The sequence below is a fragment of the Aythya ferina genome (assembly GCF_964211825.1).
Source record: "Aythya ferina genome assembly, chromosome: Z".
NCBI classification, from domain to species: domain Eukaryota; kingdom Metazoa; phylum Chordata; class Aves; order Anseriformes; family Anatidae; genus Aythya; species Aythya ferina.
The window spans coordinates 38,371,292-38,382,181 of NC_140299.1; the positions used below are offsets into that span (position 1 = coordinate 38,371,292).

A 10,890-nucleotide genomic window follows, 5' to 3' on the forward strand; every position below is an offset into this window, starting at 1 on the left:
GCCTGGTTGGAGGAAGAATTTGTTTGATTCAGAAACAGGAACTGCAGTGTTATTGCTTTGGATTATTTGTGTATTTGTGTTTGTGGCAGCCAGAGATAACAAAGGAGAAGATCAGATGAATTGACAGTGTGGGACGGTTCATTCATATCAGCTCCCACCATTTTTGGCCCCTTCAGGGCTCTCTTTCCACTGACTCTGATTTGCCCTGCAACAGATTTTCTGTCTCCTGAAAGCTGCTAACAGACTGCTGGCCACCAGTTGCAGGGTTGGACACTGCCAAGGTTTTATGTGCTTTTTAAATATTTACTTGGCAGAATCATTTATTTTTTTTCATAGAATCATAAAATGGCTTGGGTTGGAAGGAACCTTAAAAATCATCCAGTTCTAAACCCATTGCCATGGGCGGGGATGCCACCCACTAGATCAGGTTGCCCAAGGCCTCATCTAACCTGGCCTTGAACACCTCCAGGGGTGGGGCATCCACAACCTCTCTGGGCAACCTGTTCCAGTGCCTCACCACCTTTACAGTGAAGAATTTCCCCCTCACATCTAATATAAATTTCCCCTGTTTTAGTATACAACCATTACGTCTGTTGTGTCACTACCTGCCCATGTAAAAAGTTGCTCTCCATCTTTTTATAAGTTCCTGTCGGTACTGAAAAGCTACATTGAGGTCTCCCTGGAACCTTCTCTTCTTCAGGCTGAACATTGCTGCCTTTCAGCATGCCTTACAGCGTACCTTCAATGTCTTTAAGCTCTCTCAGCCTTTCTTCGCAGGAGAGATGCTCCAGCCCTCTGATCCAATTTCATGGCCCTCCTCTGGACCTGCTCTAACAGGTCCATGTCCTTGTGCTGGGGGCCCCAGACCTGGATGCAGTGTTCCAGTGGATCCTCACAAGGGCAGAACACAGGGGGACAATCACATCCCTCCACCTGCTGGTCACCTCTCTGTTGTTGCAGCCCAGAGTGTAGTTGATCTTCAGGGCTGCAAGTGTGCACTGCTAGCTCACATTGAGCTTTTCATGCACCAGAACCCCCAAGTGCTTTTCTGCAGGACTACTTTTAATTAATTTTTCTCCCAGTCTGTACTCTTGTCTGGGACTGCCCTGACCCAGGGGCAGCACCTTGCATTTGGGCTTGTTGAACCTCATTAGGTTCATGAGCCCACTTCTCAAGCTTGTCGTCTTCTTGCCATAGATTTGAGAAGAAACGACTGCACAATGGAAAGGCTCCATCCAGCCTTTGAAGGACAAGTAGAGGCAAGTGCCAGAGAAAATGATGATGCAGATGAGCCGCTGGAGTATGACACACGGTTGTGAAGCAGCAGCTGTGAGCGGAGCCCACGTATGCATGCTTAAAAACCTGTTCCCTATCACTGGCATGGGCCAATCCAAAAGAACAAAACATAGATGTCTGAATGCAACATCTGTCTGCACTTGACAGATGCTACAGGCAAGGCATAAAAAAAAAAAATCTCATTATTTACTCCCTTTCTCTTGTGCCTTGTGCTGGTCTGTTTGTACTGCTCAGTAAATTTCCATCAGTAGGTCACCCCTTTGGTGGATCAACTGTCCTATCAGTGCCTTTTTTTTTTTTGGAAATGTGGATAGTAGTTCCAAACTATGCTGGCTAAAGGCAAATGACTGTGACAAAATTATTTACAGAGGGAAATGATTTGATATGATTTGTCTTTTTGTTCTTTAGTAAATAGCTGAATATATACACGTGTAAATCACTCATTTTCAGATGCAGACCATGCTCTGCCTTACTTTTGCTTTTGACCAATGTATAAGATACCTTCCAAGACAATGTAGAAGTACTATTTTTTCTTTTTTGTTGACTTTGATGTGGAGACAAAATAAGAATACGCAAGTAATAAATTACTGATTTAAACAATAGCCATTGGTATGGCAGATGTACTGCAGAATTGTGTGGGAACTTCATCCTGAGTCCTTATCACATAACAAGAACAAGAGAGACAGTTAAGTGTTAGATTATTGGGCCCATAAGCATCATTAACCTTACTCATTTTAAGATGATGAAGCTGATACATCCACGATCTTCAGTTCAAACATAAAGAATAACCTTGAATGTGATATAAATTTTAACAGGATTTGTGTTTCTTTATAATATGTTAGCTTCAGGGTTTTTTTTAAGTCAAAGGTGGTCAATTGAAGAAGGTTTGAAAGGTCACAAAGAGTAACATGTTCCATTTGGTATTTAACTTCATGTTGACAATGTCAGGCCATACGTGGGACTATTTTCTACCAATGTTACCAATGGTGCAGTAACATGTACGCTTTTGCAGCATATTCATCTGTTTTTCTATTGATTTTGTCTGATTTCAGGAGAATCTGATAAGCATGAAAATCAATTATGTGCAATATGATTTTTGTACAATAAGGATTGAAATGAACTGCAGAGCACAAATATCTGATATAACTTATGTTGTTTTACAGATCACTTCTACCATTAAAGAATCTTCACAATTTTGTATTGAGTAGAAATACTTAATGCTGAAATGTAAATCATCGGAAAACTTTATACTTGAATAAGAAAAAAAAACAACATGCATTTCCATCACTTTGGATAGTAAAATTTAATGCTTAACAGATCTACATGTTACATCTACCATTCATTTGGAATATTTAGAAAATGTCTGTGTACACATAGGAATAAGAATCATAGAATCACAGAATAGTTTGGGTTGGAAGGGACCTTAAAGATCATCCAGTTCTAATCCCCTTCTATGGACAGGGATGCCACCTACTGGACCAGGTCGCCCAAAGCCCCACCCAACATGGCCTTGAACACTTCAGGGATGGGGCATCCACGGCTTTTCCGGGTAAGCTGTGCCAGTGCCTCACCACCCTCAGAGTGAAGAATTTCTTCCTTATATCAAGATTTACTCTCTTGCCATCTTAGTTTACAGCCATTATCCCTTTTCCTTTTACCACACCCTGATAAAGTGTCCCACACCATCTTTCCTGTAGACCCCCTTTAAGTACTGGAAGGCTGCTCTAAAGTTTTCCCAGAGCCTTTAGGCTACATTACCCCACCTCTCTCAGATTTTCTTCACAGTAGAGGTGCTCCAGCCCTCTGATCATCTTCATGGCCCTCCTCTGGACCTATCTAGAAGGTCCATGTTTTTCCTATGCTGGGGTCCCCCAGAGCTGGACGTAGCACTCCAGGTGGGGCTTCACAAGAGCAAAGTAGAGAGGGAGAATCACCTCCTTCAACCTGCTAGCTATACCTCTTTTGGTGCAGCCCAGGATATGATTGGCCTTCTGAAGAAATTGTATGTTCCCAGTTATACATTCCCAGTTTTTGTATTGATTATGATTTCAATTAAGACATTGTTGTAATCACCTATACGAAGTTCAGATAAGATGCCATTAGTTCCTGAAAGTATCCTACATACACATACAAACAGTGATTATTTTTGCTTTTTATTTTTTTGTATTAAAAAACATCTCCCTATTTGAAAGAAAAGTGTATGGAGCAACATGCTCCATACTAAAAAATGGTATATGTAGAATGAAAGATTTTCAGGACAGAGTTCTTTCTCTGCTTTGCTTGACAAAGACTGTGGAAGAGGAAATCCTGCATGTCAAACTGTAGGGTTTCCTGATTGTTAGTTTCAATATTTGTTTTTGCTAAAAAGCATGTTTAGATTTTTTTTTTTTTTAAATACTTCTGGTGTGTTCAAAGAAAAGCTTTACTTTGCTCAAATAGGAAAGGTGGTAAATTTCTAAAAAAAAAAAAAAAAAAAAGTTAAAACAAAAGTTATAAACTCACATTTTAATATGATCTTAAAGGAAATTTTATGAGAAGCATAGAAGAGCTGGGGTTGACCTGTGAGGAACACTTAGCTGATTGAAGAGTTAGAACATGGCCACAAAATAATGAAGAAGGAAGAGGCCTAAGGCTGGTCTCAGACACCTGCTATGCATCCAGTTAAGGAATGAGCTAGAATGAGGGGGGCTAATGAACTAAACCTATAGGACCCCATTGCACAGCAACTGACCCAGGTGAGCAGGGCAGTCTTCAAAGACACCGTAACAGCAAATGAGACCTTGAGCTAGCTACAAGCTCACCCTATGCTGCTAACTAGATTTAAAATTGGACTCAAATGACTTGGAGGACTGGATTAACTTTTGATGACTCCTGGGCAACTAACAAGGCCAGGCTGCCCTCAAATGATCACTTGGGGAAACTAGCTGGAATTAGAGTTGATTTCACATGACTCCTTTGCAGGTTAATTGGCTCCAAATTTGATTTCAAATAGCTCGTGAAATAAATACCATAGGCAAAGTTGACCCTGGGCAATTTATTGGGTGTAAAGCTGACCTTCAGTGGATCTCATGTTGTTCTCAGTTGACCTTTTTTAGCTAATGCTAGCATGTTGACCTCAGATGAGCCTTGAGGATCAAAAAAATGCTATTTTAACCTCAAGTGACCTCCACTAGTAATTAGAGCTCATATTTTACCTGAACTGACCTCTTGCCAAAACCTGAGATGGCTCTGCAATAAAATTTGAATATGATGTTGACCCCAGACAGGAAACAAGGACTATGGATGCCCTCTGATGATCCCTGAGCACCAAACGAGCACCTGAAGTGACAACCCAAGCAATTAATTGGATATCAGCTTTACCTTAAACTACACTTGGGCACCAAAAAAATTCTTCCCTGGCCTCATAAACTCTTGGGCTCTCTGGTTAACCCCAGATGAAGCATGGCAGCTTAATTGGATCTCAAGCTGACCTTAAATGATTGTTCTCTCCCCTAGGTGAGAACAGTGTTGATCTTAAATGACCACTGTGCATGTAACCGAATGTCATGTTGACCTCAGGTGATCCTGGGTCACAGCAACAACTTAGTTGACCTCAAACAATGCCTTAAATATACATAGATCTGATAATGATGTCATACTGCTCCTCTGGATAGGTTAATTGGCACTTAAGTTGACCTCAAATGATGTAATGGTGATTGATTAGCCCTCAAATTGACCTCAAATGCCCCCCCTGAGTGGGCAGCAATGGCTGTGGTGATCTCCAGTGACTCTGTTCAAGATAATTCACTCTCACGGTGACCTTGAATGACCCCAGGTAGCTACCTGAATCTTGTGTACAGTTCAGTTCACCATGGGGCCTTCTAATTGGATCTCAAGTCGATTTCAAATGTCTGCTGACAAACTCTTGATGAAACTTACCTATTCTCTCAGTACTGTGAGCCAAGGCCATGTAGTTGAGTCTGTGATCTGTGGACCCCAGGCAAAATGGAACTATGTCTGCCTTCAAATAACATAAGTTGCAAAGTAGCAAATGGAAATATTATTTATTTATTTATTTATTTATTTATTTATTTATTCATTTATTTTCTGCACAAGACCACAGCACATCCAGCTGAGGACAGCAGTTGATTTCAGATGATCAACAAAATATGGCAGCTCTTAAATGCACAGACCCTCTGATTGACAAATGTATTGCTTGAGGTCTTTGTAGTGTATTCAGGAGGAGAACAGAAAGATATAGATCATTCTTGGCATAAACCCCAGGCTGCAGTCCATCTCAAGTGACAAATTGATGTGAAAATGACAAGCTTTTTCTATTTCCATGCATTTCATCTCCAACAATCTCCTCAGCAGAAGACTGAGGCAGTATTTGATCTGAGAATAACTTTAAGCATGAAACATTTCATTTTCTTATCTTCTTCTGCCTCCACTACCAAATTGTGCTCAATACTTGATCTCAGGTAATCCCTGAGCAGCACATGTAGTACGTAGATAAGTATGATGCATCTGGCCAGCAGTATGGAACTACAGTTAAATTACGTTTACCCCATTGTAAAGTTTGGGGCAGGTGGGTTTAACTGTAGGGCTATGGATATATCATAATGATAAGTGAATAATATAAGATATTATATAATATATAATTAATATAAGATAATATTAGATAAGTGAATAAGAATAATATAAGATAAGTGAACAGTTGTCCCTGTTACAGGACAACTGTAATGTAACTGTAAATACACATATTTCTTAGGTAGCAATAACATCTGGAGGATGTTGTACAGTGAATTGAAGAAGCAATTGATCTTCATTGACCTTTGAGCTGTAAACTAGGGCAGGCATTGACATCCAAATACACAGCTTTGGCCATAAATAACCAAAGAAGATTTAGTGAGAACAAATATGGAGCTGGGGGATGTTATGTGGCCACTGTAAAGATTGTAGTGCTGGTTTATTTCCACTAAACTCAATTTAAATATTATTTTTTATCATTGTTTCCTGAGTAGCAAATTGTTCAGTAATTGACCTTTGCACTCCTGATCCCTGAATCCAAATGTAGGACATAGAGTGGTATTTAATTTCACATTGTTTCTGAATAATTAATTGAGGAAGTAATTGACTTCATATGACTTTTTGAATTAGAGAAGTACATGACCTTATTGTGCTGTAAGCAGTAAAACAGTACAGTGCCCCATCTGCAATCTGCATCCATAGTTAACCTCATTTGACACCATTACAAGAGGTGGTGGCAGAATATGATCTCAACCAGTGCCATCTCTCTCCTATCTGAATTTTATCTTTTAAATTAGGCAAATATGTTTAACATTGATGACATCCAAATAACAAACAGAGGCTGGCAGGTACCTCAAGAGAGTTTGAGTGCCAAAAAATTTCTATGGACTAGGACATACAGTCTGCACATGACTGCCTGTGAACATGGATAAGAAGCTGAAGATGGCTGCTGTGGTTCCTGTCCTGTGATGGGCTGTCTGCTGGCATGCAGAGTCCCTGTCCTATTTTGGTGTCCTAATGCGACCTCAAACTCAACATTTCAGTCTTCTGAACTGAGCACTTCTGAAATGTCATTCATAATTCCACATTGCCCATTAAAAGGATATCACTTTTACACAGTCCTTAGTAAAAATATGACATAAAGGAAACCCACAACTTTGCCATTGACTTCAGTGGGGCTTTCAGTGCCCAAGTAAAAAATCTGTCTACCTAACCATTTCTTTGAATCTCTTCTTCTGTCTCTAAGACCTGTTTGGATCCATAGTCCAAATAAACTATGATCATGTCGATTCTTCCCAGTGAAGACTCTAATATTAAAACAATATATCTTACTCTGTCCATCCTACAATGTAAGACCATCAGATTTTTTTAGGTGTGTCTAACACACCCTTCACAATCCACACTATATCAATATCATATCAAGTTTTCTATCAAGCCAGACATGGAATTAGCTTAATATTTGAATTCTAGGTGGGTTGAAGCATTTGCTCTGAAATTCTGTGGTTTCTGCTTAGAGCACTGAATAGTTTTTGATCAGGCAGATTCCTCAGAGTTGAATGCAACACAAATACTTCTCACAGGATCACCAAGTCTGTCTGCTTCATAGTCCTTTAATTACACAACAGGTGCGTAGTTGCTGTGATCCAGCCTGCATGGGTGCTAGTGGTCATCTTTTGTCAACAGCAACTGACCTTCCAGTTATGATTATGATGCATGATACCAACTAAAAAGACATTAACAGTAAATTGCAACATAGAAAATGATTAAATATTCCATATTTAAATGAATGTCAGCTTTAGTTCCATGCTAACTAATATTCATTACCTTGCTTTGTATCAGGAATGGAAATGCTGTTTTGTCCTCCATTCCACAATATGCCAAATACTATGTCAGCTCTGTTACACTGTGTGTTCTGCTCTCCTAGACAGAATGGTTTCTAATTCAAGTCCCATTTGAAACTCACACTCTCTTATGTACTATGTACTTGGCTAATGCCTCCTTGGATACTTAATGTTTCCTTTGCTTTTAACTTACGGACACCAACCATGTTACAGAATCACAGAATTGCAGATGATTCTGTGTTAGTTGCCTCGATGATTCAAGCATACTCTGATAAACTACAAATGTGTAGACACTGGAAAAGCCTTAAGGTCAAAATTGGAAAAGTACGCCATTCCCAAGTTAGAAAATATCTTCTTCTGCTGTACTCCCCATCTGCTTCCTTCCAAACATTGACTCTTAGAGGTACTTTATCCCTACCAAAATATTACAATCATAAAGCATGGATCAAATATACTCTCATTGTAAATGTGCACGTGCAGAAGGGCCTACTATGTATGTATTACTGCGTGTAGCAGTATGTGGAAGGCATGTTGTGGTAAGAGTTGTGGCAGAAGGCTGATATTTTCTTGATTGGAAGAGCTAAGGTGATGGAGTTTGACTGGAAGTATGCCAGGCCTCCTTTCTTCATTTGGTGAAATCCTAACATGGAATGAATATTGATCTAAAATTAATAGACTTTCTGGAAAGCTACATAGAGCTCTGATGTTTAAATTAAATTTCTGTAGACACATCTATATTATTATCCTTTAAATACATAATAGATCATTATGAAACAAATTGGATAGGCTAAGTACTAGCACAGAATGGATTTGCTGTCTTTTTCCGCTACATGAATCTGTGCACTAATTGGAAACCCTGGGATTCCCAAGAGAGAAGTCAGACAGCTGGCTGTTTACCCTCTATGTGCCAGCAGATTTCAGATAACTACTTTACCTACCTACATTCTTGCTTCTGTTTAATTAATATACCTCAATTATTTATGTGAATAAATATTAAACTGTTGTACTTGTTGTGTCCTTTAAATATAAAAATGTTGTTCCAGATCCATGGAAGCACTGAAGGCACTAACACAAGAAGAGTTTTAAGTTACACATTTTTGTCCATCAACTGTGTTTGACTGCTGGGAGGAAGAACTGGAAACCAACACATCAGGGATACACAATTTTAATTAACAGACAGCCAATGAAGACTTTTATTTACTACCATTGTTTGCCATTAGGCGGGCAACAGAAAACCTCAGTTTTCTTATGCCTTTGCACCTTTATTATAAAATGTTTGCTTTTGCATTACTTCTTAGTTAAAGGGATATATTTTTTCAAGCCTCTTCTAGCCTCTAATCCCATAGTCCCCCTTAGTAATTACAAAAATTAAACGTCAGTCTCCTTCACTTCAGCCTCAGACCATTACCCTTACCCACAGTTTTCATTTTACACACTACCATTCCTCACCTTCTGCACTCCTATCATGCATTCTTGTCTTGGTCTTTTGGAGCACAGTTTAGCTGAAGGCCTCCTTTTAGTGATCTTTCCCATATTGCACTCTTCTCTTTACATGCCTTGCTAACTATGGCCTCATTCTTCAAATTCTACCCACCAGTTTTCATTCTCTTACCTATCTCAATACTTCTCTGCTATGGGATCCAGTCCTGGATCTTATCTTGGCCTCAGTCACGATGCTTGAGCAGACCACAAAGAGGAACAGCGGGAGAGAATTTTTGCCCCTTTGTGAAGAACGTGTACCCAAACAACAATCACGAGCAAACTGCTCCTGTGTTTGATGCTCAAACACTATATTTGTTGAAATGTAAATGAAAATTTGTTCTTTTCTTCCCTCACATTAGCCTAAGCTACTACATTTATGTCCGTGGGCTGAAATTCCTTCTGGGGAACAATGTGATATATATACATGTATATATATTTAAATGTTTCACTGGTGGCACTGTTTTCCAGTGACATTAACTCTCTCTCAGAGACAGTGACAAAATGACCCACTGGCTCCTGTAGAACAGAGAATCATTTAATATACCATGAAAAACTTACCACAAGTTCTCTCTCTATTCAATATACACATTTTAACCAAAATAATAAAGGACACATACATGCATTAGTTTGGCAAACAGCAAGCATGTTCTGCATGTGCTACATGGGACTGTATATCTTTAACATAGCCCTTGCCACAAGTAGGTTTGCCTACAACCTTCTCCTTGTCAGATCCCTTAAACCTCAAAGAAACAGCATACACAAATTTTCAGGGCACGAAGGTAAACTGCACTGCCTGGGAAACCTGCTTTAAGCTGATGCTGTAACAATACACAGTGAAGCACCTGTACAACAATCTTTTCATGAATCTCACACATGCTTGTTTGTCACACATCATTGTTTCTTTCCTTCTCTAAAATTGTTATGAGTCTTAAGGACTAAGTTGGTCTCTTCATGCACTTAAAGCAGGAGTAATACATAGCATTCTTTGTTTCCTGCTGAAAATTACTGATAATAAACATAAATAACTGAATAAATAAGCTCTCTTCACCACAGATTGCATTTCAATGCTTTGGGACATAATTCATACAATCAGGCATTTATAATAGCACAAAGAGAATATATTAAGTGTCTTCTATTGATATTGCTGCTCTTTAAGGGTAGACAACAAACTGCTTATTAAGAAAGTACAGAGAAAAAAAAAAAAGCACTCTTTTTTTCTCTTTTTTCTCTCTCCCCCTCCCCCCCCTCCCAAACAGAAACTTCTCCAATTATCTGATAATAGTTAATATTTTCATTTGCTTTGTTTTTATTGGGGTGCTAAGACCTTTCATTCTGTTTTTTTAGGGTCAGGCACATAATTTGCAGAGAAGTTGCATTTGGCTTCCCAATGCTGCTGCTTACGTGAGAATGAGCTTGACCTGTGGGAAGCCTTCATTACCTTTTTTCAATGCTCATATCCAGTTGCTCCTTGACACTACATCTATCCAGCACACTGGTTACATAAATAGTTACTCTGATAACTATTATTATTATTAGTTGTTGTAGTAGTAGTAGTGGTAGTAGCTGCCAGTCTCAATGGTACATACCAAAACAAACAAACAGACAAAACCAATAAAATCCTGTCCATAGGGTTTTGGAGATTTAGGAAATCAGATTATACACTGCAAAATCTGAACCTGTGTTTTGCAATATTCACTTTTGGTCGCAAATCCTTTCCTCACAGATCAGCCCACCTACCTGCTTGAACATGTCAGCAACTCTG

At 39.2% G+C, this 10,890-nt stretch overlaps 1 protein-coding gene across 6 annotated transcripts in view; it reads left to right on the top strand.

Annotated features, from left to right (window-relative positions):
• TRPM6 (transient receptor potential cation channel subfamily M member 6) overlaps positions 1-8,652 on the top strand; it is a 99,737-nt gene extending 91,085 nt beyond the window's left edge. For all 6 annotated transcript variants that reach the window (XM_084503836.1, XM_084503834.1, XM_084503830.1 and 3 more), the window contains one exon: positions 1,198-8,652. In XM_084503836.1, coding sequence (XP_084359962.1) covers positions 1,198-1,319 — 122 coding nt within the window. In that variant the 3' untranslated portion in view covers positions 1,320-8,652. The remainder of the gene's footprint in view (positions 1-1,197) is intronic.
• Positions 8,653-10,890: the final 2,238 nt, after the last annotated feature.